The sequence below is a fragment of the Dermochelys coriacea genome, chromosome 9 (genome assembly GCF_009764565.3).
Source record: "Dermochelys coriacea isolate rDerCor1 chromosome 9, rDerCor1.pri.v4, whole genome shotgun sequence".
Taxonomy (NCBI): Eukaryota; Metazoa; Chordata; order Testudines; family Dermochelyidae; genus Dermochelys; species Dermochelys coriacea.
The window spans coordinates 62,475,482-62,502,530 of record NC_050076.1 but is presented as its reverse complement, the minus strand read 5'-3'; the positions used below and the strand labels follow the sequence as shown (position 1 = coordinate 62,502,530).

Sequence of the window (27,049 nt, the reverse complement as noted above, 5' to 3'; positions counted from 1 at the left end):
TGATGTTTGTATCTGTGCATCCTTGCAAAATCAGCCCATATTGCTCTAGTAGGAGACACACGGGGGAATGTGCTGTGGGCTGTCCTGGGAGGAAGGACAGCGACCAAGCTGGTTAGGTAGGAACCAGGGTCTGATCGCCCAAAAGGACTGTGAGCAGAGGCAACCATGTGCAATCTAGGCCTCTGGCTGGGGCCACTGACTCAGCTGCCAGGGTTACTGACAGTAGTAACAGAACTGGAGACTGGCCCTGCTGACAGCCAGTAGCCATTAACTGGTTACAGACTGAGTTACAACTGCAGCCTGGCCTCGGGTACAGAGCATAACACTGGAAACCAGGCTTCCTCCAATCCTCCTAGCAGCCCCATGTCCAGACTGAACAGCAGCAGTGACAGACTAACATTCTGCCTGCACATGGCCTCTAGACAGATGAGCAATTGCCCCAGAGTACAACTTCATTAGCTGTACGATGGTGGTACCTTCCTGCATCCTTCCCACAGCATAACATCCCACAGCTCTGCAAGGCAATTGGTCAGACTCAGCAGGAAATCGACACTGCATGCACTCCAGCCCATCTGCCCTCCTCTCCATCTGTAACAAGCTAGCCGCAATCCCCAATGCCTCGGGAGGACGAAGCTGCTAAACACAACATGTAGAGGCCATTGTATCCCGAGGACAAAAGAAGCTAACATTCTACAACCATTAACAGAGCGCTTTAGCAGCTATCACTGCTGCCATTGATGCCAGCAGGCAAAGGCACCAGCCTTAGCACTGAGCCCAACACAGGGGCCTTGGCATCCAAAGCTCTGTGCAGAACAGCTGGCTACAGGGTTTGGCAGCAACCCCAGTTCCCCTCAATGCCCTGTCATCAGCCCCTGCCCTTCTCACTTCAACTTTCTCTCTCACACCCCTACCCTGCTAAGTCACCCAGCAGGTCTGAGGGCTCTGGGTCCTCTCTGCATAGAGGTGCTAGCTGGGAGGGGAATCACCCCAGAAGAGGAGAGGCCACTCAGGGGGACAGGCTGCTGTGCTCTTGCCCAGATGTTATTAGTAGAATGACCACCCAACTCCTCACATCAATGAGAGAGGCAGACAGGATGGAAAAGGAAACTAACTGGGTAAGAGGTGGGGGTGGGGTTAACTTTTCAGAGCCCAAATATTATTTAGAAAGGGTCAGCAGCAAAGATCTACCCTTTTAAAAAGGAGTCAGGCATTATCCTAATCCCTTCTCATGTCCCACCCTAGCGGCTGAGGATATTTACCAGTAACACCATTAGAGAACGCTCTACTCAAAACCCCACAAAAGACAACATGCCTGGCTCACGCTCCTGGGGTTCTAGCACAATGAGGTATTCAGGCCTCCTGCTCTGGCAAGGGCATCCCAGCCAGGAGGAGGGTGCACGAGACCCACCCAGCTGATGCCTGATCCAAGGAGCTGCTAACATTTTTTAAAAACATACTTAAACAGACACAGATGTTCGGTGTGTCCCTGGAAGTTTTATTCACAACAGTTATTTGTCAAGGTCTAAGGCCTTTGGTTTCCATCTGACGCCTTCCTGGTGTTTCCAGCCTAGGAAATAAGGCCCCCGTGTCAGGGCCAAGTCTTCTTCCTTCAAAGGGACTCGGCTTTCCATGGTAGCGAGGCAGAAAGGTCAAGTCTGTGAAAGTCCTTTCCTCAGGCTTAACAGCCAGCCTGGAAAGTAACTTTTCCGCAGTGGCTGGAATCACTGGCTGCAGCAGAATCCCGTAAATCCGCAGACATTCCAGAGTCACATGAAGGACTGTGTCAAGCCAGCACTTCTCTGCAGGGTTGTCTCGGCACAGCTTCCAGGGTGCGTGTCTCTGGAAGAAGCCATTGGTCTGCCTCACACACGCAACAATGGATTCTAAAGCTTTGTATATTTGGAAGTGTTCAAAATAATCAGTCACCTGGAGAGGCAGGTGATCAACTGATGCTACCAGCTCGTAGTCCTCAGCCAAAGCCCTACCTGAGGCTTCCACATCCACATGGTCAGAGCCCTTTCGAAAGCACGACTCTGAGAAATGTGGGTAAATCCCACTGGGGTTGATGCTAGAGGCTGTACAGCGGTTGAGAAGCCCCCCAAGCGCATCTGCCAGTTCAGAGTTCACCAGCTTAATAACTTTCTCCTCGTAATAGTCACAGTCTCGCTCAGGGACACCTTGCCTTAGCAGGAAATACCTAAAGCCATCCACCGTGTACTGCTTGAAACATGCCACTGGATCCACCACATTGCCCAGGCTTTTCGACATCTTTTGCCCATGGACTGTCCAATGGGAGTGCACACAGATCTGCTCTGGGGGATCAAGCCCCACAGCCATGAGTAATGCTGGCCAGTAGATGGCATGGAACTTGATGATGTCCTTGCCAACAACATGGTGAGCGGTTGGCCACCAGGCATGGTGTGCATCAGGGTAACCCGCTACAGTCAGATAGTTCACCAAGGCATCTACCCACACATAAATGGTTTGTGTTGAATCACCAGGGACAGGGATACCCCACTGTAATCGGCTTCTCTCACGGGAGACAGACAGGTCTGGCAAGTCCTCTTCCAGCCATCGGAGCACCATCTGGTAGAACGGCTCTGGGGAGATGACATGCCGATTCCCCTGGAGCCACTTCCGTAACGGCTCTTGAAATTCAGACAGCTTGAACATGTAATTCTCCTCTTTGGTCCAGTGCACCTGAGAGAAAAAATGAATTACAACCAATACCCTTCACGAAGTTCTACAAGAGACACCCATACGTTTGTTAACATGGAGTTATGGTTTTAGACATTCAACAGTGGTTGATGCCCTTTTGGACCTCCCACTGCACAGGAGTTTAATTCTCAAAATTCAAACCTTGGAAAACCAGGAAATGGAGAGCTATGGTCCCCATACATCTCTACTACAAGGACTGCACCTCTCCCTCCCCCGGGCAAGCATTAGAAAACCAGGAATGAAACTTCCCAGACAACACACAAAAGTTGCACTAGTTTAATTTAAATTTGTTTTTAAGCCCATTTACTGGAATGGGTTCAAAACCCCATGCAGACACTTTGGTTTAAGAGTATTTTACTTCAATTTAGTTTAAACCTTTTCCTAATCCACTGAAGATAAATTGATATACACCTGACTGATACAAGAGTGTCCACAACACCTTTTTCACTTATTTAACTGAATTAATTTGAAATTTCACTTTCGTTAAAATGGTATATACACTGCAGACAGACATGCCCAAACTGATTTGATCAGTGAACTCAGGAACTGTCTGGCCAAACCGGGAATTCATAGATTTTAAAGACAAGAGAGATTATCATAATAATCTAGTCTGGCTTCCTGCATAACAAGAGGCCAGAGAATCTTACCCAGTGATTCCTGCACTAAGCCCAATTATTTGACTGAGCCAGAACACATCTCTGAGAAAGACATATTATCTTGATTTCAAGTGATGAAGAATCTACCACGTCCCTAGGTAAATTGTCCCTCATTGTTAAACACTTGTACCTTATTGCCAGGTTAAGTTTTCCTGATTTCAATTTCCAGCCTCTGGATCTCAATATGCTTTTGCCTACTGTATTAACAAGCCCTCTGTTATCAGAAACATTCATAGATTCAAAAGCCAGAAAGGACCCTTGTGTTCATTCAGGCTGAGTTCCTGTATAGCACAGGCCAGAGAACTGCCCCCAAATAATTCCTATTTGAACCAGAGCAGATCTTTTAGAAAAACATCCAATCTTGATTCAAAAATTGCCACAACCCTTAGTAAATTTGTCCAATAGTTAATTATCCTCACTATTAAAGATTTAACTATTCTCCCCACATAAAGTCTTTCATTGTAAGACAGGTTTCCAGACTTTGCTTCACTCTTGTAGCTCTCTTTTCTGAACTTTTTTTTTTCCAACATCCTTTTTTCAAGTGTGGACACCGAACTGGACAGAGTAATGGTCTTACTAATGTGGTATACAGAGGTCATACCACCTCTATACTGCTACTTGATGTTCTGGCTTATGCACACAAGGATCATGTTAAACATTTTAGCCAGGACATCGGACCAGGAGCTCACATCCAGTTGATGTGCCAACATCTGTCAGACAAATACAGAATTTTTATTTTTATTTTTTTTTTAACATAACTGCACTCTAAAACAAAACAATGTAAAACTTCAGAGCCTACAAGTCCACTCAGTCCTACTTCTTGTTCAGCCAATCGCAAAGGTAAACATTATGGGAGATAATGCTGTCCGCTTCTTATGTCACTTGTTCATCTGGCACTGTTGTAGCTGGCATTGGCAAGGTATTTATGTGCCAAATATGTTAAACATTTGTGTGCCCCTTCATGCTTCGACTTGTAGGCTCTATAATTCTACATTTGTAAGTTGCATTTTCACAATAAAGAGATTGCACTACAATACTTGTATGAGGTGAACTGAAAAAAACCCACTTCTTGTTTTTATAGTGTAAATACACCTCTACCCCGATATAACGCGGTTGTTGGGAGACAAAAAAAATCTCACTGCGTTATAGGTGAGACTACGTTATATCAAATTTGCTTTGGCACCTCTGTTCCTTGTTCCCTGACCGCCCCCTCCAGAGACCCCCGTCCCTAATCACCCCCAGGATCCTACCCCCTACCCAACCCCCCTGCTCCCTGTCCCCTGACTGCTCTGAACCCTATTCACACTGCTCGCCCCCTGACAGGGGCCCCAACCCGGGCCCCAACCCGCTCCGTTTTCCTTGCCCCAGCCTGAGCAGTGTCACAGGGGCGGGGTTGTGGAAAGGTCCCCCACTCACCTGTGGCGGGAAGTGGAGTGCCATGGCTGGAAGCTGGCGAAGTAGAGCAGGCTGGGGCCGGGCTGCTCCACTTCCCGCCGCTGGTGAGTGCAGAGAGGTTGGGGAAAGGATGTCCCCCCGCACTCACCTGTGGTGGGAAGCGGAGTGATGTGGCCCCAGCCCGCTCCACTCCACAACCTCCCAGCTGTGGCGCTCCGCTTCCCGCCACTGGTGAGTACGGGGAGGTTGGGGAAAGGACGCCCCCGGTACTCACCTGCAGTGGGAAGTGGAACAACGGGGCCCAGCCCGCTCCACTTTCCTTGCCCTGGCCCCAGTCGGGAGGTGGGGGTGTTTGGGGAAAGGTCCCGCACTCACCTGCAGCGTGAAGCGGAGCACCGCGGCTGGGAGCTGGTGGAGTGGAGCAGGCTGGGGCCGGGCTGCTCCACTTCCACCGCTGCCGGTGAGTGCGGGGGGGGGGGGGGATCCCTTCCCCAAGCGACATGGCTGGGGCCGGGGTGAGGGAAGTGGAGTGGGCTGCTCCCAGCCCCCCGCTAATCCCCCAGGCCACTCTGGGACTGCGGGGCCCCCAAAAGTGCCCCCCCACACACAGCTCCTGCCTCCCAGACCCTGGGGGAGTGGGGGGAAGCAAGCCCCTGACCACCCCCGAGACCCTCTGCCCCTTATCCAACCCCTCGGCCCCGGCCCAGCCTGGCACCCTTAACACGCTGCTCAGAGCAGCGTGTTAGAGCTTTACCGCGTTGTATGTGAACCTGCGTTATATCAGATTGCGTTATATCGGGGAAGAGGTATCTGTAATAAAAATAAAATAAAGTGAGCACTGTACACTTTTTATTCTGTGTTGCACTTGAAAGAAATATATTTGAAAATGTAGAAAAGATTTAAAGATATGCATAACAGTAATAGAATACCAATTTAAATTTAACAGTGTGATCAAAACTGAGATTAAGCGTGATTATTTTTTAAATCTAGTAATTAATTACAATTTTTTTAAAAATTGTTTGACAGCCCTAATTTTTACATATAGGAGGTTTTCCTTGGTGCTGAATGCTAGCTCTCAACACGTACAGCGAAGCGACGTGGGATTTATGTGGCTATTGCCCTCTGTTTTGTCTCCATTTGTGCCCAGAGATTGGTATAAGAAGGTTGAGGTTTTAAAACCATCTCCTTTTATAGTATTCTACATTTCCAGAACCCTTTGACTAAATGAGTGCGAGTTCAGACCGCTAACTCTGCTCTAGCCCATGAACAGACGCACCAAATTTCAAGCTGATCTAACCGTACAAGAAAATTCTAGAGAGATTTAAAACTTCAACTTCTCTCTTGCGACATTAACTACAGAACTGCTATTATTTCTCTTAAGCAGGCGGTCTGCTGAGCATCCGGTAGGGGAGCACAGGGCCTGAGCCCGGGTGAGAAAAGTACCTGCCCACCTGCTCTGGCCAGCGAGGCAGGGAAGCATCGGGCCATGCCAAGAGGAGGGCAGGGAGGAAGGCAGCGCAGCTCAGTGCTGTACCTGATGGCCGCTCTCCAGCGAGACCTTGCAGGGGCGGCCCTGGGCGTCGGGGCGCTCGGTGATCTGGGCCTGGGTCAGGAAGCACTCGTCCGGGGTGCAGTACCAGCCCTCGTAAAAGTCCTTGTAGAGCAGCCCGCGGTCCTGCAGCGCCGCCCAGAAGCACTGCACCGCCCGGCGGTGGCGCGGCTCCGTGGTGCGGATGAAGTCGGTGAAGGAGACGGCAGCCCGGGAGAAGAGGTCGCGGAACAGGCCGGACACCTGCGCGCAGAGCTCCGGGGGAGACGTCCCGGCCGCTGCCGCCGCCTGCTGGATCTTCAGCCCGTGCTCGTCAGTCCCTGGAACAGGCAAGCGGGGCAGCTGAGTGGCGGGCCAGGCGGGGCTGCAGGGCCGCGGGCACTGCCCGGCGAGCACGGCCCCCGCCGCCCCCGGCACAGCCCCCCCGCCCGGCGAGCGCTCCGGGCCGGCGGGGATGGAGAGTTGCCAGGTCCTGCTCCCGGCCCGGGGCCGCCCCAACCCGCCCCCGCTCACCGACCCCTCCGCTCACCGGTGGCGAGGCGGCCCGGGCCCGGCCCCAGCAGGCCCCGATGTCGGTGCAAGGCGTCGGCCAGCAGCGCCGAGTAGAGGTGCCCGATGTGCGGCGGCCCGTTCACATAGAAGATCGGGGTGGTGAGAAGCCAGCGGCGGCCGGGCCCGGAGCTTCGCCGCCGGGGAGGGGCCGGGAGCGGCCGCCGCAGAAGGCAGCGAGCCGGTAACGCCAGCATGGTCAGACTCGGCGGACGCACTATAGAGACGTGGGGCAAGAGCGACCCGCTCGCGAGAGGTGAGTGAGGCGACGCGAGAAGGCTCCGCTGCCGGCGGACCGTTGCGCACTGCGCGTGCGTGGAGGGATCACCCAATCGGGGCGCGGCGCTGCGGGCGGCGCGTGCGCCGAGGGCGGGCCGGGGTCGGTGCAGTGCAGTGCAGAGCGGAGCCGAGGCTGGGGCACGCGGCAGCCATGTTCCGCTGCCGAGTGGCCGCCGTGGCGGAGAAGCTGGCGCGGAGCCTCCGCTCTCTGAGCCCGAGGCCGCGAGGCCGGGCAGCGGCAGGTGGGTCGGGGTGAACGACCCCCGTTCCCGGCCGCCCCGACGCCCGCTTACCCGGGCATGGTGGCGATCCTCGCGGGGAGCCCCCGGGCAGGATCCCGCCCCACAGCGGCTCCGGCGCGAATCCCCGCTGCTGGCGGGGGCCGGGCGCTGCCAGTGCCTCCAGCCCCGCGCCCTGGGGAGCCGAGCCCCGCCCGTGCCTGGACTGAGGCCGGTGCTGGGAAGTACAACCCGGCGCTACGCAGGGAGCCCGGGCTTTGGGAACTGCCTGGGGCCTCCGGGGAAGGGGGTGTGTGAAAGCCGGACGGTGGGTGGGGAGGAACCGGTGTCCGCCTGGCATGCTCGGAGCGCTGCTAACTCAACAAGGCGGCTGCGGGGCACCAAGGCAGAATGGGTTAAGTAGAGGCAGCCAAGGGAGTAGATCAGTTCATGGAGGGTGGGTCCATCAGTGGCTAGTCAGGGATGCAACCCGTGCTCCAGAAACCCGCACTCCTGACTGTCAGAAGCCGGGAGGGGAAGTGGGGTTGGATCAATCCAGCTGCCCTGTTCTGTACACTCCCTTTGAAAACTCTGGTCCTGGCCACTGTCTAAGACAAGATAAAAAGAAAAGGAGTACTTGTGGCACCTTAGAGGCTAACAAAATTTGTTAGTCTCTAAGGTGCCCCAAGTACTCCTTTTCTTTTTGCGAATACAGACTAACACGGCTGCTGCTCTGAAACCTGAGACAAGATAGTGGGCTAGATGGACCTTTGGTTTGACTGAATGGTAGTTCTTGCGTTCTTACCCCTTCCTGGAACCCGATCTCATTGCCGTAAGCCAGCAGGGCTCAGGATGATGACTAGAAGGAGTTGGGCCTTTGAATTCCAAGAAGTATTCTAGGTGTGAAGTGACAGTCTGCTAGAGCTCCTTGCTACATTGCCTGCTGAATGACTTTCAAGTTGAGTACCTCGTAGTGGAAGAGAAACAGGATGAGAGTGAATCCCCAAACAGCTTTGAGTCTAGAACAGAAATAAAACCAGTGGGGTTTAATGGTAAATGTTAAAGTAGTTAGCTGTGTTGCTTTTTACCCACTTCTGTGAACTTTTGCATCAGAATGTGGGTATTGAGAAACAGCTTCCATGGCACCATTAAATGGATTCTTAGAACTACTGTGTTTATTGTCCTTGAGGTTCTGACATCTTAGTGTGAGGGCTGTTTAAGGATGTCATTTTGAGCTTTCAGAGCATGAGATCAGTGAATGAAGTCCCCTGTGCAGCTTCCCATCCCATTAATCTAATCCTGTGTTGTAGGAAGGCCATCTTAATCTCCAGGATTGAGAGGTGAGATTGCTATTTCCTTAAAAATGAACTATGAAGCAACACACACAGTGTGCATTTGCTTTCTACTCCTCCTTTGATAGCAAGGCTTGAAGAGGATCTCAAACTTTGTTCTGCTTGTCTGTCTTTCATATTGGGAATATCTGCTCCTCATTTTCTTCTTTGTTCGCAGTTTCTGGCAAAGCTCCTTGGAGGAGGATGTTACTGATGTCACACAAGGCGATAACCTGAGCTTCAGCTCCCCATCCAAAATGAGATGGGGAAGGAATGCTGATTCTCAGACTGGAAACTGACAGCCTAAGACTACTGTTCATGGTCTAAGAATCGGCATTCTCTCTTGTCTTCCCATCTCTGCTTGATGTCAATAATCTGGTCCTCCAATGATCTTTCCAGAGCCCTTTAAGAAAGAAGGGAGAATCTGATGTTTCAAATATGAAAACTGTTCTAGCGTGAGGGGAGAGGGATTGCATCTGTCTTTGAACATAATAAAGGAGACTTTATGCTTCATCATTCATTTTTAAGCAATGCCCATGCCTTTGGACCTTGGTGCTTAGAGATCTCTTGAATTCATCTTCTCTTGTTTTTTTTTGTTTTGTTTGTTTGTTTGTTTTTTGGACTTTTAAATTATTCGGAGAGCTCTGCATGAACAGTGAAATGAAAATACAAGCAAATTTTTTATGGCAGATCCTTGCATGGAAGCAGGTTATTTTACACTATCTGTCTTTGTGTTCTCCATTTACTTTTGACATCAGAAGTTAACCTTTAAGGAAGTGGTGTATTCTTTCTCTTCCAGCATATCTTTTGGTGGAAGAGATTTGCCCTGCTCCTCTCAGGTCACCGATTAAGATGAATGGCCTATTGTAGTTCCTGAACACTGCCAAATTAATAGCCCAGAGAATCTTATTAATTATCTTTTCACTGAAGAGTGAACATGTTTTCTAACAGCTACTGAAATAATAAATCTATAATTCTTTTAGAATCTTGTTGTCTTTTCCACCCATTCCTCCTCTACAGGGTGACAGATTTGAACTTTCAGCTTTCTTTCTTATTTCCCCTTCACACACACCCAACTTCTCTTCCTTCCTGGAGTGTATGACATGAGATAAGAACTATGCAATGTTGCCGTCTCACTTTCCCCTGTCTTGAAGTTTGACTCTTACTGCAAGGATGTAAACTGGAGAACTCTCTAAGTGGAAAAGGTGTAGCAGAGGTTTCAAGACTAGCCTTACAGTGCAAAGGATGTGAAGTTTTCTTTGATGATAATGAAGGGAAATGGAAGCAAATATAATCAGCTGGTTATAATCCTGCTTTCCATGCACCACAACCAATCCACTTGTGATATTCTGCTTCTGCCAGTAGCCTGGTAAACTTGAGTTTTCCTATCTAAAACATCTTTTTATGTATGTTGTGTCTTTGTTCCACAGAAAGGAGCTACTGTTTTTATTTAAACTTTGAAACTGCAAGATGCAAATTCCGTTAAAATCATTTATCGTAAGTGATCTTGCCTAACAAAACTGTTAGTGCTCCTTGTGGATGCTCCAGACTAGATAAAAATCTTGAGTATTCCTGAGTGTGTGAATACTGTCAGGGAGCGAAAGTGGGACTTTAGTTTCAGTTGAGTGAGTTCAAGGGCAGTGAGGATGAAATTCAGCATAACTTACTTTGGCAAATGAAAGAGGATGTCGTGGAAAGCTGGGGGAGAGTCTCTGAGCAGAAGAAGAATGATGCTGTCTTCTTACTTCTCAACTAAACAATGAAACCGCCTCAGGAAGGTCTTGGGCCCATAGACACACTTGGAACCAAGGAGGAACTGGGAAACTGACTCTTGCTTCTGCAGTTTCTTATAGGAGACTTGTGTATGTTTCCCGTGACTGAAGCAAATGATCCTGGTTTGCTGTTTTGCTCTAAGTCTGATGTTGAATCCCATGCAATGGGCCAGGCTGTGTACTGACTGCAGGAGTTGGGGGATTCTTCTTTGTTTTTCCTTTTTTTTCCTGTGACCCACAGTCACAACCTGGGCTACATTCATACAGAACTGTAAACTAGCTTGTAGCTGATTCCAGGCTTTGCTGTTGCAGCTGCTGGGTTGAGCCAGAGGTGAGGGGTATGGAGTGGGGCGAATGAGTATGGGACTAGTGGCAAATGCAGAGGGGCAGTGTTCAGGGGGAGCTGACAGGGAACCAAGGTAGTCATGGTTTGGGGGTGTGGGGCAAATTAGAGAAAAAACACTGTGCCTACCTTCTTGGAATGAAGGGCTGGGAGGGGGCTCTGTAGGAGAAAGCAGACTGTTGCAGAATGGGGAAAGAAGGTGCAGAGGACGTGGGGCCATAGAGAAGTCCCTGGGAGGGGGCTGCAAGTTGCTATGGGACACTTGGAAAGGACAGAGAGAGGCCAAGTGTTTTTTTTTTTTATCCACACTGAATTATCAGGACATAAACATTAGTGTTTCCCTGTGCACAAAAGCTTGTCCCTCTTCCATCGTTCGCTATCCCGTGTATCCCTCATGCAGGAGACGAAGCCCTGCTTTGAGCTTGCTATGATCTATGAGAGGAGGGGGCGAGGGGCCCTTCCTCTGGGCTTTATATGCCAACCCAACTTAAACTTGGCACGCATTTAAAATCAGGGAGATTCCCAAACAAAGCTTGTTTTAATAAGTTTAATGTTGAAAGTGTGTTCCAGTGGACTCCTTCAAAAACAAATCTTGACCAAAATTTGACACTGTTAGAAAAATCAGAAAATTAAAAATTCTGAACTTTACTGATTCACCTCTCACTCTCACACTGCCTGTTTTACACCACCCAACCATCTTTAACTGTCCGTTTAAAACTAGTGAGGTTTGTGCTAAGGTCAAAATGACAAATGACGAGTTCATAAAATCCTGTTTCTTATTCAAAGACTCCATTTCCATGGTAGTATAGCAGAGAACAGTGCAACACTACTTGCTACAAAATTTGCATTTGTTAGTTGCTACACATTATTGTTAATGGAGTTAAAAATACAAACTTGCAAGCTGTACCCACATTTACATAAACCTTCAACGCCATAGAGTCAGCCTGTCTTATGACGCCACAGATCAGTCGTGTTTCCACTTTGTTCCACCAGTATATCACGCTGAGAAAATGTACGGAACTTGAATGTAACAATGTACCTGAGGCTCTACACTTTGAAATATTTACTATCCATTGAATAAACAACATAGACCTAGCAGCCAAAGAAAACTACTTACACTCACTGGTGTAAATCAGGTAAGATAGTAAGTGATGGCAGAATGATGGAGAAGGTATGGCAGTGGATCCCTTAAATGTTAACTTCCCAGATTGTTTAAAGGTGTAGGGCTTTTATGAAGAGGGTGTAATTTTTGGGTAGTAGCTGGACTCTAAAGCACACTTTCAACTTTAATTCCTTTGGAAAAAAAACTCCAAACCTTCTTATTTGGGAGTAAATATTATGAGGTAACTTTTGGTCTCAAGCCTTGCCTAAATTTTGCAAATGCTTTCCATGATTGCCAGCCCTGGTTCAGGTCCTCCCCTTTCTGCAGTCCTGAGAGCTCTAGTGTAGATGGACTGCTGCCACTGTTTTCAGCACAGTGTTGTTAGACCTGCTGTGAACAAGATCAGGTGACGATTTAAAAACACTGGTGATGTGTTAACAAAGTTAGGAGCCCCCAGTGTAAACTTGTGGAGATGAACTGATGGTAGCTACAGCAAGAAATTTTGGAAAATTTCTGTAATAGACACACAGCTTGTGTGTGACTTTGAATTGGCTGGCCAAGTAGGAACTGGTCACCTAAGGATGCTTTCCAAATTTCTTGCATTATGGATAAATGCAGACTGTGGAGGGGAGCTCCTACATAGGACTTGCCAGACTTGGTCAGATCCATGGTCCATCTAGTCCAATATCCTTTCTCGAACAGTCGCCAGCACCATGTATTTCAAAGGAAGGTGCAAGAAACCATGTAGTAGGCAGGTGTGGGATAATCTGCTCCCCATGAGTGTCTTCATCCTAAACACTAATAATTAGAAACTGGTTTAAATCCCAAAGCAGGAGGTTTGATATTAATTCCCAAACTTTTTCTTTTTTCTTTTTTACTGTTGTTCTCAGATGTTATTAGATGTTATAAATGTCCAGTCTTTTTTTGAGTCTTGATAAGCTCTTGTCTTCAACAGTATCCTGAGGCAGTGGGTTCCACAGTAGATATGTGAAAAGATAATTTCTGTTGTCCATTTTGAGTTTGGCACCTTTCAATTTGTTTGAATGTTCCCTTGCTCTAGTGTTAGAGAACTTCTTGGTCAGGAAGCTTGGTCTCTCTGTGAATGTAATGGAAACAACAGTGGAGCCGGGAGCTCTGAAGTGGATTTCTTCATTAGCTGGAGGGCAGGAGCTACAAGGAAGAGCCGTGTGCTCTGGTATTAGACACCTAATGTGGGTAGTGGTAGGGGTCCCTCGGATATTTGTAGTGATGAATCTTGACTGTTCTAACCCTAGTTTTTCCTCTTCTGTCAGAGGCAGATTCTCACTTGTGGCTGTTCTTGGCATGGCAGCTTTTGGGGAAATCTGAATTAGTGTGCTCATAGCAAGTCTTGAGGCACATCAGACGTGCTGCGGTCTTCTAGGCCTTGTATGCATTACAGATAGTTGCTGTGTTTGATTGTGGTGATGAAGAATTGAGTTAGCTGACAACTTTTTCCTGGACTACCCTGTCGGCTAATTTTAATTCTTCAAAGCCCTATTCAGACAGTCACTGTGTATCATGTAGACAGGGCTCTATAGGTAGCCAAGTAAAACAGGAGTGTAGCAATGACCTTGGAAGGCCATTGGAGAATCTAGCAGCACACGTCCTTGAAAGTTGCTAATATTTATATTAGTCACTGTTATGCAAAAGTTTCCCTTCTACTCCTCTATTTTTCATGTTTACAAATTTATGGAAAATTCTTATTTTGTTCCTAAATTTTACATGTTGATCTCTACCTAAAAGTGGCCTTTTCATAAATTGGAGCAAAATTCTTTCAGTTGATCTTGAAAAATACTTTTTCCCTGTATTAAGAAAATCTAGTCACTTTTTTAAGGAGAGCTATATGAAAAATGACTGAAGATTTAAACTTGGCATAGACACAGTCCTTGAGAAGTAGTGCCTGTACTACACTTAAAATACCTTGGTTTTGATTGACTAAAATAGACAGTTTGAAAATTGCCTAAGCCAAGCCTTCTCAAGAGAAAATTAAATTTCCATGTGCACACTTCAGGAGACATAGATTGTTCGCAAGTTCACAGCTAGTTAGGTACATGCACAGATTGGTTCAAGAAGCTTATGGTGCGGCTTGTGAAGTCTGCACAGATTGGAGATTTTGCCAGTCTAGTAGCTCTGGTTAAAAGAATTTACAAGGTCTGTAAGCTTAAAATTAAAGGGAAAGAAGTGTGTTAATGCAGCGTTAACAATACATAATTGACTGCTGCATTCACTGATGTGATCTGAATATTCTAACATTACTCAGCTGTGTTGCATGTAAGTACTATTTTCTTTCTCTCTTGGGAAATAGCTAAGTTCCTAGAAGGACAGACTATGAAAACATACTGTATGTGTAATGTGGCCAAGTTAACTTTTGCATTTCCCAATGTTTTATTATCTTAACTGTGGTATGATGTGAATACCATTTCTTGCATGTAATATGTCACATTCAATATAAAACATAATAGATATGTGTTTAATTCACAGAACTCTCGGTTGACCCTCCCAAACGCCCTCTTCTGTGTTCTTTTCTCTCTTGTCTCTGTTGCAGTTAGGCCTTTCCAGATGCAGCCAAATTTTCCAAAAGTGGCCACTGATTTTAGGAGTCTCAGTTGTTGCAAGTCCAGTGTAGGGTACCTGAGGCCAGATTTTCAGGGGTGCTTAGTACCTGTGGCTCCCATTGACTTCAATTGAAATATTGTGCTAGAACAGCATGTTTTGGGACACACAAACCGAAAACCAGAGGTGAAGGGGATCACCATACAGGCTTTGTCCATCATGCCTAATGCTGAGTAACTGCATTCTGATGCCCTCTCTTTGAAGTTGAGAGAGTTGACTGAGTTAATCAAGTTGGTCTCTCCCCTCACCCCCATGCACCAACAACAGCAAACTTGATGAAGTGAGCTGTAACTCACGAAAGCTTATGCTCTAATAAATTTGTTAGTCTCTAAGGTGCCACAAGTACTCCTTTTCTTTTTGAGTTAACAGAGACTGCTCTGTCAGGGAGACAAATGCCTTTCCCCTCTGCTGTACGCTGCCCCTCTGAGATTAAGGAAATTCCTGCTGACACTTTACATGGGACTGTAGCTGTTTGGATTACTAGAATGAGGGCAATTGGCATTTAGTTCCTGTAACAATCCCCCTTCACTCTAGACAGTATCTTTTGTCTTCTATTTGGAATTGGTTTTCATGTGGCGTTAATCTGGGGTAATACACAGCATCTGGCATCAATGTTTGTAGAAAGCATGTCAGAGTTCTCATTTGTAATGATCTTCACTTGCAGTATGCAAGTCTACTGTAGGGAAGGCATCATGAGATTCTGTCCAGCCTGCTGTAGCAAGCTGTAACTGTTTTTAATCACCGTCATCTGTTTCTACGCTGGGGGTTTCTACAAACATTTCTCATCATTGCTATCATCAATGGTAGCAACATTGGGAGCTAGGGTAAGCAGGGCTCCAGGATCCCATTGCATTAAGCGCAGCATTCAGAGCAGATTAGCATGACGATACTTAAAATGCCAGTGACTGTTGGTGCACAGTTCACATGAGCATGTTTATTGATATCACTGATTGGACTCCACTAGGGGTGTCAGTGGTAGGACCCTATAGGAAAGTGTTCTGGTGTAGACAAGACCCTTTTTGCTGGTTGGGTTCTAGTAACTTCTCCTTGACTTGTGTTTCAGACTACAATCCCCATTTCGGGACATGACTACACTACAAACTGTCGTTGACACAAAGTACATTCTTGTACAGTGACCACCATTGCTCGTGCGAATGCATGCTTGGCTGCTTGCATCTGCATTGTATGTGCTCACCAGGAGTGCTTGTGTCACTGCAAAGTGTGTTGCATGTCGCTGTCAGTGGTGTAATGCCTTTTGGGAACTTTTTGCAATGTGTATGGAGTAGAAATGAGTCACGTAGGACCTTTGAGAACTAGGGGTCAAGTTACTAGCATGCAACTTTCTTCATCCCATAATGCCATTCATAGATTATAGTTGTGCCTTTTTAAAAAAAATCCCACCAACCTTCATGGCACTTTCGGTGTCTCCCCTCTCTGACAGAAGCGTGGAGCCCAAGGAGCTCTGTGCTATTCTCATGAATGTTGCAAATACAGGAGGCACAATTCTCCTGTTGTTACAGACCCACAGGAAGTACCGCAGCAAATGGGGGACATGAGAATTTCTTCAAGGACAGTTTACTAAGGGATGTAGCGAAAAACAGTTCAGGATTGTTGGTGGGGTTCAAAGAGCAACTGCAGACAGCTGATCACCACTTCTGAGCCCAAGAAACGAGCACTGGTGGGTGGGATCACATCATAATGCAGGTTTGGGAAGATGAGCAGCGGCTGCAGAACTTTTGGATGCAAAAGGCCATAGTGCTGGATCTCTGTGCTGAGCTGTCCCCAGACCTCCAGTACAGGGACACCAGAATGAGAGCTGCATTGACAGTGGAGAAGAGAGTGGTGATTTCACTCTGGAAACTTGGAATGCTGAATTGCTACCAGTAATGGGAAATCATTTTGGAGTTCGAAAATCCACAGTAGGGACCATTGTCAGTTAAATGTGTAGGGCTATTAGTCGTCTCCTGCTACTCAGGACTGTGACTCTTCGCAATGTGCAGGACATGGTGGATTGCTAGTGAGGGGTTCCTAAACTGCGGTGGGGCAAAAGACCACACTCGTATGCCTATTTTAGCACAAGTCCACCTTGCAACAGAGCCATCAACAAAAAGGGTTCCTTTTCTATGGTTAAGCAAGCATTGGTCAGTCACCAGGGACGTTTCAGTGATGCCTATGTGGGCTGGTCTGTGAAGGTGCATGATGCTTGCATCTTTAAGAAGACGGGATTGCTCAGAAAGCTGCAAGCAGGGACTTTCTTTCCCAACTGGCAGCTTACCATTGGCAATATTGAAATGCCAGTATTGATTCTGTGGGACCCAGCCTGCTCTTTGCTCCCCTGGCTCATGACTTATGCTGACTACCTCAAGACCACTAAGGAAAGACTCAGCTACTGACTCAGCAGGTGCAGAATGACTGTTGAATATGGTTATGGTGGATTGAAGGGACGCTGGTGGTGTTTAGTCACCAGATTAGATCTCACTGAGAAATATATCTCAATGGTTATAGTTGGCTGTTGCGTCTTGCATCAGATCTTTGAGGCCAAGGGGGGGGAAGCTGTCATGACTGGATGTCTGCTGACACAGGGGCCATCACAAGAGCTGAGAATGGAGCTAATGATTGAGGGTAGCTTTGAAAGAGCTGCAGTAGGGTGCTGTTCTGGAGTGTGCTGTGGGTGCTGCTAGGAATTGGGTGGTACCTGCTGTCTGTTTATAAATAAGACTGTCTCTTTGCCAGGACATGTGTGCACTGTGATCCTGTACATTTACAAGTACCGTGTGCTTTCCATTTCCGGTGTGAAGTAATAAAGAGAATCTCATTCTCAAAAAACAGAAATTTATTGAATTGCACCAACAGCGCAGGAAAAATCGATGTGCAAAAAGCATGCAAGGCAATACAAATGTTAATTGTAAATTAATGGAATGGAACTTGAAGATTAGAAAGGCAGCAAACATTTCTGCTCGTTTGAATGCACACGTAGTCGATTTTGACTACACATATACCAGGCGTTGGTCTCTCAGGTTAGAGTATGTGAAGTTGTGGTTTCCCTTGCTGTCCCCTGGCATGGAGTAGTAGGGATAAGGATGAGGCCCATGATTCTATATGGTATGTAGGGAGCTGGAGTTCTCCAAGGAGTGCAAAGGGTGGGGAGTCTGGGATTTCTGGACTTATAGCTCACCAGGATCTGCAGCGTTTGGGTTTACTGCGTGAGTAGACAGATTACATCCTCATGCATCCTTTTCCTGCTGGGACTCTCGTACCTTTCTCCCGATCACTCTTGCTTTCTGCTACATTGGCCCTCCAGCCCCTTTTTATCAGTCTGATGCAGCACTGGCTTGCAGGATCTTGCTGGACATATCCTTCCTGGTCGTCTTCTTTCTCCTCCTTGTCAGGGTCAGGTGTTCTATGGGAGTGGAGGGGGCAGCCCTCAAGGCCTCCATGCTAGTATCTGCTGATAACAATAGTCAGATGTGCCATAGGATTTAGAGCCACTAGGGGAAGAGAAAGATAAGATTCAAAACTCCTTTCCCCTATTCCCATAAACACTTTTAATAAGACATGCTTATTGACACTTCAGCTATGGAGCACCTGGGCACAGCTCCACTCTCCAGCCCCAGGCATGGTGAGTGTGGCCCATCCAGGGCAAGATGGAAGGGGGACCAGGGAAAGGAATTTTGGTTGCATGAAACAATAAAATTTCAGTCCCTATTCTAAGGGTGGGAGCATGGAGCAGTGGCACTGAGTACTGGCCCTGTTTTCCACAGGCAGTGGAGGTTTTAGCTGATATCTCACTGCAGAGCGTAACAAAGACACAGAGGGAGCAGCTGCTACTGGTGTCCTGAAGCCACCTGGGTTTGTATGCCATTAGCCTGTTTACTGCAATGGTGCCAGCTGAACTCATCACAGAGCAGTGCAGGAAAGCATCCTACCACTGAGGAAGAAATAAGGCAGCTATCCCTAAAACCTTCGGCAGAGGATTGCAGAGTATCTCCTTGAACGTTTCATTGAGGGACACCCCTATGTACATAAAACCAAACTGCCCTGCATGGCTCACCCTATCCCCCATCTAGCCCAACAGGGGAATGAAAAGCAGGTGCTAATTCTGCCTCTGTTTGTTGTGCCACTAACTCTTCTAGTCTGAGTAGAACAATGAAAAGTTGATACCTTTGTCTTGACTTGGGGATGGGCCGGGCGCCATCTTTAAATTTAAACATTGTAAGGAAAAATACATGCCCGTGCTTACCTGAGGTCCCTTCCCCTTCAGCAGGCTCATCCATGTTTGGCTGGCAGGACTGGCTAGACTGGTCAGGCAGGTCCTGGCTCATGACATGGCTAGGCTCCTCCCCAGCTGCATCTCCCCTAACTCCTATCTTCCTCCTTGCTGATCATGGCAGGGGGCTCTGTCTCGGGCTCCTGTGAGGTATCCATTGTGGTCTGTGGCACACTACTGGGACCTCTGCCAAGTATGGCATGCAACTCATTGTAGAAGCGGCAGGTCTGCGGCTCCGCACCAGATCAATTGTTGGCCTCTCTGGCCTTGTGGTGCGCCTGGCAAAGTTCCTTTGCTTTCACGCAGTCCCTGCCATACCTCTTTGCCTGCACGCCCCTGTGCCTCTCTTTGCAGGTATCCACAATTCTGTGTCTGGTCCATAGCTATGCTTGCACAGCCTCTTCTCCCCATAGGCGCAGGAATTGCAATACCTCCCGTGTACTCCAGTCAGGAGTGTTTCTGGTGCATGGAGCTAGCATGGTTGGTTGGGCAATTGAATGCAGCAAGGGTGAGCTGCTAGGTGTACTTGCCAAGGTGGGCCATCAGGAAAAGGCATTTCAGAAATATGCAGGGGACTTTAAGGGGAGTGGCTTTCGGTCTCTGACCCCTGGTCAGTGGAGTTCACCCTGGTCAGAATTGTAATCACTGTCACAGGAAATGGGGAATTGTGGGATAGCTGATGGAGGACCATTAGGGTCAACATAGTTCATGTGGTGCCATCAACCTCAGTAGTTCAACCATGGCTCAACACCGTTTGGAAGGTGGTCTTACTGTGTCACTGTAATGGGGCGCTGATGTCGGCCGGAGATTAATTTAAATGTAGACATGTGCACAAATAAGTTGACGCAAGGTGACTTGCATCAGCCTAACTTTGGCATGTAGACCAGGCCTTAGAACCATCTATAAATTGTTGGAGAGCTCGGGGGTGGGGGGAAGGAGGAGCTTGTCTTCCAGAGTTCATAGAAATACTCATTGCAGGGGAACCTGCTGACCCCCAGCATGTGCAGCGAAGAGTTTGATCCCAGTATGGACAGGGTCTAAATTGTGCTGGAAATCCCTCTCCTGTGAACATGCTATTTGGGCAGTACTGCATTCAATAACTGGGGGCTGTGAGGGGAGTTTGAGTACTAATTCCGAAGACTGAGTATAGTAGCAGTTCCATTTTCTGATGATTGAATGGGAGGAGGTGGGATCTCAAACTTAGTGTAGTGGTTTTGCTTTAGCACAAAATAATTCACTAGGGTCAGTCAAATATGGCCTTGGGCTCTTCAAACAAGTGACTGATTTACTTGGCTTTATGATACAGTTAATTACTATACCTTAAAACATTACTATGTATTGACAATACTTTGTGTTTTGTTTACAAAAATTGTGTTCCTTAGGCAACTTGTTGCAGCGATGGAATGTTCCCTTAAAACTGCAGATGAGCAGACAAATGGCTAGCTCTGGTGCACCTGGGGGCAAAGGGGATAATTCTGCTTTTGTCCTTATTGTGGGCTTATCAACATTAGGAGCAGGTGCATATGTAAGTAGAAAGGCAGTTCATGAAAGAAGCTGCAACACAGCTCCTGTTAAATGATTACATTCTCTTGCCTCTTTTGCCTCTTATCTCTGCTGTTCTTTCCTGCTTTGGAAAAATTCCTAGGAATCTAATATCCAAACTGGAACTGACTGCAAATTAACCAGTATTTTCTCTTGTCGTTTCAGTTACCCTTTGTCTTTACTAGAAAAACATTATTTTCTATTTCCTGTGATTAACCACAGTTCTGTCTGTTATCTTGTATGTGATAATTAGCACATAGTTCTGATGGTTTATCCTTTTAGCAACAAACTTAATCAGGCCATTGCTTGCCAAATTTCTTTTTTCATTTCAAAGTTTAAGTTCTGCATTTGTCCCAGTCTGATATTTATAGACCTCTTTTTCCAGTACTTAAGGGGAGGTTAAAAGAGCAAAATGGTTCACCTAGGCTGAGGTGGTAAATCAGGTTCCAAGGCAGAGAGAATTCAAGACACAAATAGTGTTTAGTAGGTTCTATTTTAAGGAATATGAATCTACCCTTTTGAAGTTCTGTTTCTTAGAGGGAAGCATTGTGTACATTTTTATCTACAGTTGATAGTCTTGATTTAAAACATCAAACACTTAGTGTGGCTATTGCCCTGATTTTACCTTGACGAAACTCTTCACATACAGGCGGAGCCTGAGAAATAGAACTTTTTATTTATGTTTTTTAAATTTGGGGGAGAAATGTGTTTTACCTGTTCCTTTGGCTCTCAGGTATGCCCTGCCACCCTCCTCCCCAATTCAGAGATGCCAGCTCCAACTGCCTGGCAAATGTGATCTGACCTCTGTCATGGAGCTGCAGCCAGGAAGTAGAGTACCTAAGTGGGGAAATGTCAGAAATAATTTCCCCCATCAAATTTTAGAATAAATAAGACTGCCACTCAGGAGCTTCCTGAATGTGAAAAGCTTCCTTGGGGAGTAGAACCACATGTTAAATTGTGTGCTCCTCTAGGAGGGCTTATCTAGCAAGGAAATTCTGTGGAAAAGTTGTTAGAACAAAGGGCTGGGAACAGTAAGACCCGTGTTCTAATGTGGAAAAGCCATGGACTAAGCATGTGGCCTGGGGGGTAAGCTGCTTGCCTGCCTAGTCTTCTTTCCTGCTGGAAAACTTTAGTAAAACTCAGAATCCAACTAAAAAGTGAGCCTGGCATGTGAATTGATCTTCCTTGAGAGAGACACATGCCCATCTTCTTCCCCAGCTACACACAGGAAAGCAGACACTGCATCAGAGCGGAGCCTTTCTGGTTAGAGGATGTTATGTCCACTTTGAAATGAATATGCTCATAAGAAAGGGAAGAGGCTTTTATAGTATTTAAGTCCTGAAATGATAAGTATGTATTAGCCACGCTTCTTTTGACCAACAAGGTAACTGAAAACGAACCCTGCTTCGCCAAGAGCTGTTTGATGAAGTGTCCTCATTAATGTTCAGTACTCTTTCCTTCTCTTTTCTTTCGTTGCCTGTCTTCACCTACAGTTTTGCAGTGTCATCATCTAAGACCCCCATCTAGATCTCTAACGTCTACAGGTGTTCCTGGGACAGATGGCAACAACCTAGTGTACTACTTAATTGTAGGAGGAACAGTCACTGGGGCAGGAGCTTATGTAAGATGATTGAACTAAATGCATTTTAGTGGGAGGGTGGGTGGGGGATACCCTGGCATGATTCAAATCTTTGTGCCTCTCATATTTCTAATATCCAGTTAGTCATATAACTTAACTAAATCCTATGATAAGTGTCCTCTCTGGGGTTTTATTTAAAGGGACATTGTCAAATAGTATACAACTCCAAATTTGATCTGTCCACAAACTTCAAGTATATGATGGGAAACTTTCTGCTGAGTTTAGTTTTTTTACACTGAATATCTAAAGTCAAAATAACCAGAGCTTGTGTACGACTGACTGTGTCTTTTGCTTTTCTTCATAGCCAGCAGGGAAGCAAAGTTAATTAACAAGTCACATTACCAGATTTATGCTGACATCATTGAGCTGGTGTACAAATAAATAGGCTTGGCAAAATTTGATTTTCATTTTTTATAATTTTGACCAATAATATAAATGTTTATTTTTAAGCATTTTTCCCAATTTTTGTAATTTCAAATTTTCACAGTTGTACAAAATTATGGGGTGCCCAGATATTTTTCTTAATGATAGATACTGATATTCAAAAATTAAAACTTTATATATGTTAAAACACAAGTTGTCAACATTACATCAAAGTATACAAAGTAAATATCCTTAAAGCAGACTCTTAGTTCTCAAGCAGCATTTGTCTTTGCCTATCTGTATATTTCAGTTATCTATGGAAATACTTTGGTTGCATGTATGGTGAAATAGACTTTTACCAATATATACTGATGATTTAATCCTTCCAAGCTTACAAATAAGGAAGTAACCACTAACTTCAAGCTCCATTAGAAAAACAGGGGCAATCCATTTACCTACTTTTGTAATTATGCTACAGAAGGAGCATTAAATAAAGCACTTCTGTCAAATAGCTAAGAGGGTAGCTTTGTTTTTTTAATATAAGTACTTAGCAGTGTCCCTTTGGAAAACCTATCCAGAGGTAGTGCTGAACTGGTTCAATCTAATATGTGCACCTATATGTATCTGCTTTCCTTAATGATCAGATTTTGATTTGTTGTATGCTGCCTTTTTAACTAATTTCTCAACTTCACACTATTCTACCTCTCTCTAAAACACAGAGGTAGGTTTACAAACCTTGGGTTTGTACAGTTGATTATAAGTAACAGTTTAAAATGGTTTATGCTAATTCTTCTCAAACAGTACTTCTATTATGCTTGAAATTTTGCTTCTATCCCAGAGATATGCTTTTGTCTGCCTCTGCTTTTTATTCATGTTCTGCATTAAGATTGAAATCATTCAGATTTCATTTGAGACTTTACCTTGCTTCACTATGCAAAGTTTAATCTTGGAGATAAGTAAAGTTTGAACTGTGTAGGCAGTAGGAGCGATGCCAAAACCTCCAGGGAATTGTTAATTTTGTTTTAAACAGAGTTTGGATCTCGTAATATTTTGCTTATAAACTGTTAAATGTCTTCAGTGTCATTTGGTTTTTGCCATTGCAACTTTAGTTGCCCTGACTTTGAATTTAAAAGTGGCATGTTGCACATTGAAAAGATCCAAGTTTGTATGCTGTTTTAATGTCCTCTGAGAAGGTCCAAAACGTGGTGTCTAATTATTGTATGTTAAATTGTAGCAGTTGCTTTTCCTTAGAGCATTACGAGAGATGCAATGCATGTCGGATTTACGTAATCACACAAGGCTAGGCAATACCTTCAGACAGTTAATTTGCTTCCCTTTTATTTATTAGTTCTCTGATGGGGAGTAGAATACCTTGCTACGATCCACTTCCAGAATGTTCCTTTCTCTTCCACTTCCCATGCACATGGGAGTTTTTGAAAACTGGTTTTGGAATATATCCTCCATATATGTTCTCTGAATAAAAGTCTCCCCAGAATACAGCCTGTGCTCGCCTATCATTTTCCTGAGGTCTCCACATATCCTCATGGGGAAAAGTGCTCAGCTGAAAGAGGTTCCAGGTGTTTAGTATCAAGTTCCTGACAAAAATCCATGCTTCCCTTCCATGGATGTGCTGACACTGACATCTTAGCTGCTGACCCTAGAAGTGTCTGAGAGATGTTTAAAAGATCTCATGTGGATTCTTTTCTAAGCCAAGACAGTTAAGTTGAGTTATTTCAGAGCCTTCAAGGCCCTTGTCTAGACTAGGATTTAAAGGTATGTGATTTAAACTTGCTAACCTCATGCCTTTAAATGCTAGCCTGCCTACACAAGGCTCAATTCCCTACAAGTTTTCCTTATCTTGGGACTCAAGTAGTTCCTTGGATCTCTGCTTTTTCTGGAAGATTTGTCTTTCCACCAAGAACTATAAAAATACATTTCTCCATTGTTGAGACTCAGAATGACTCCCAAGTCCTAACTGACAGGGACCATTGCACATTCCAAGCCAGTCATGCTGCCAGGCCTTCACCCAATGTTTTCTCCTAAATGAAAGAGACATACTCTATTTTTGCCTTGTTAAGACCATGAATCAAAAAGGATTTATCTCTGTCAAAGTTGGGCATCTTTGCTGCTTCAACCAGTATTCTTTAATCACAGTATCATTCCTGTTGTAGAAGGTCAAATTCTCAGTACCTATGCTTTTTGTGGTGCTGATTTTTACAGGTAGGAAGCCACTAGACAGATTAAGATGACTAGGGTCTCTAGCATTAAATGTGTAGGTTTTACAGTATTTGGGGAAGGCTTGAATATTTCACTCCTCTGAAGACAATTAATTTTTGTGTTTCATTGTGTTCTTCTATCTTTAATTGAGCAGTGTGTCTCCACAAACAAGCAAAAAACCATCACCCTTGTTGTCCTCTACCTTCACCCCGTTGGCCTAGAGTACAAGTTGCAGTTCTCCAGCCAGAATTTCTCCTCATTCTCTTTCCAAAAAGAGAACAAAAATTAGGGGGTTACAAGGCAGTTGTCTCCTGGCATCTCCCAACTCTGTTCCATGCTCCATCAGCAGTCGTTGCCATCTTCCCCAGTTAGACTCTGGTTTGCGGCTTTGGAGCCCTATCCAGCTAGTCCAGGCTCTGCTGTGCTCTTCTGCTGTGCAGTTGGGAGCTGTTTTGCTTTCTGTCTGCTTTTTCTTGCTGCAGCTTTGTGTATATCCTGTCTTGCTGTCTTCCTTCTCTGCTCCAGAATAGCTTTCTGCAGACCCAGTCGCTTGTCCTGCCATGGCCTGCCCTTGCAAAGAGCCTAGAGTGGTCTGTATTGGTTGTGTTGCCTTTGTGGCAAGGCCCATACAATACAGTCCAAAGTCTGGGGAGACAGTCCTCTTTCCAGCTCCGGAGACAGTCCTCTTTCCAGCTCCGGAGACAGTCCTCTTTCCAGCTCCGGAGACAGATTTGGAACAAATCTTCAGCTCGACTCCCAGACATCTGCAGAAATCCTCAATCCATGATTAGGAATGCACCCAGACGTGAAGTCTCACAAATAGAACAGTGGAGGAATCTGAGATTGCTCCTCTAGATGCATTATTTTGTAGACTTACCTACACATGCATTTGTTCTCTTTTAACAATGAGCTGCATTTTGCTTCATTTGTTTAATTGATGGCTCTTCTGAGTGAGCAGAGTGGACAAAAGCCTATCAATGAGTTGAAGCACAATGTTACATTGATGCAGTGATATGCACATGGTAGATGCGTAACTCCCATCCACTTTTCTCCTCTCCAGGTGTACAAGACGCTGAAAGAAGACAGGGAGAGATTCAATGACCGCATTGAAGCAATGGCTATGAAATCCCAAGACGTAAAGTCCACCTCTGGTGGGTAATAGCCTACCATAGCTACGAGCTATATCCCAGTTTTAAGAGTCTCAGAAGAGTTTTTCTTAAAAGTGATCACTTGGGACATCTAAAACTAGACTGGACAGAACAGGCTTAAAAGCCCAATATAGCACTAAGCCAGGGCAGGAGAGCACTTGTCAGCCGTTGGTGTATAAGCCTTTGGTATACTCAGCCTTGTGCCTTCAAGCATGCACAGTGGTGCTAGCCATCCAAATGGCTCTCTATAAAAGGGCAAGAGAAAAGCATAGGGAAGTTTCTAAACATCTTTTCTTGGCCATCTGGTAGCACTGAGTCAAAAAAAAAAAAAAACCAACCCAAATTTAACCATATTTCAAATTTCCTGGATTTTGTAAATCGTCCCCTTCCATCACTTTGTGAACCCAGCAGCACTTTGTGGTCCAAGAGCCGCTTCCAACTTATTTTCCATTTCAGAAACTATATTTGCACAATTACATTTCCCAGTTTAATTTTTGTACTGTCAGGTGTCTCAAACTGCTGCTGAAATGGCAGCTTGACACAAAGGCCCTCGCACATCTTTTAGAGCATCCCTTCTCAAAACTGTGGTCTGTAGACTTCTTCTGGGCCAAAGAATGAAACTTCTTGAGAACTGGCCAATGGGAACTTGTTCTGGGAAGTGAGAGGTAGGTCCATGAGAGTTGCTCTCTTATGAAGCTAACAGGAAGGAAAAGTTGGAGATTCACTGCATTTTGGAGGATTTGTAGATTAAAGCCATAAGATACCATTAGATCATCTAGTCTGACCTCCTGCATCACACGTCAGTGAATTTCACCAGTTACCCTGGTATTGAGGCCAATAACTTGGACGACAGCAGATCTAAGCCAGAGCTGGGGTTGGGGGAGAGAACTCTCTAGGTTAATTGTTGGAACAGCAGTCTAATGACAGAGGCTGTTACTCACTAGAAGCTCTACCACCTTCATTGAGGGGAATTTGCTAATCCTGAGGAATCCAGAGATTAACTCTGAATTGTGGCTTCCCAAGTGCATTCTTGTTTGTTTGCACCTTGCTGAATTAAGTCTAATATCTTGTCTCTTCCAGAAGAGGGTGCTGCTTCCCAGGCCACAACAGTTGGGAAGGAATCCAGGAATCGCCCTGGTAACTCTGAACTCGGTTTTATTTCTGTATGCAGGATAGTCATATGTTTCTTAAAACAGGGTTTGAATGTGTGTAGGAAAAACACATTCCTATGAGCTGGTCTCCATCTCAATATATGAGTAAAAGAAAATGCCCCCCAGGATTTTTTCCTGGTGGTTTCAAGTATTCCATATCTTTGGATTACTTGCAA

General features: G+C 45.8%; 2 protein-coding genes and 1 long non-coding RNA gene across 27 annotated transcripts in view; 2 read left to right on the top strand and 1 right to left on the bottom strand.

Moving 5' to 3' along the window:
* Positions 1 to 1,474: 1,474 nt before the first annotated feature.
* MARS2 (methionyl-tRNA synthetase 2, mitochondrial) lies at positions 1,475 to 7,064 on the bottom strand. Its single transcript, XM_038415983.2, has 3 exons — positions 6,848 to 7,064; positions 6,304 to 6,638; positions 1,475 to 2,700 (listed from the first exon to the last, which is right to left on the bottom strand). Exons 1-3 carry the CDS (start codon positions 7,062 to 7,064, stop codon positions 1,516 to 1,518), a joined length of 1,737 nt encoding a protein of 578 aa, XP_038271911.1. The 3' UTR covers positions 1,475 to 1,515.
* The window catches only part of AIFM1 (apoptosis inducing factor mitochondria associated 1), a 38,209-nt gene continuing 18,160 nt past the window's right edge, over positions 7,001 to 27,049 (top strand). For 3 of the 25 annotated variants that reach the window (XM_043491856.1, XM_038415975.2, XM_043491853.1), the window contains exons 1-3: positions 7,235 to 7,388; positions 20,196 to 20,338; positions 25,635 to 25,725. In XM_043491856.1, the coding sequence (XP_043347791.1) occupies positions 7,298 to 7,388; positions 20,196 to 20,338; positions 25,635 to 25,725 (325 nt within the window). In that variant the 5' untranslated portion in view covers positions 7,235 to 7,297. Of the gene's footprint in view, positions 7,124 to 7,184; positions 7,389 to 8,226; positions 8,360 to 20,195; positions 20,339 to 21,848; positions 21,977 to 25,634; positions 25,726 to 26,802; positions 26,860 to 27,049 lie in introns of those variants that run through there. The other 22 variants (XM_043491862.1, XM_038415982.1, XM_043491861.1 and 19 more) reach the window with 16 other exon arrangements.
* On the top strand, positions 8,366 to 20,176 carry LOC122455674. The gene is made up of 2 exons (XR_006274055.1): positions 8,366 to 14,826; positions 14,909 to 20,176. It is a non-coding gene; the product is annotated as an uncharacterized LOC122455674 (long non-coding RNA).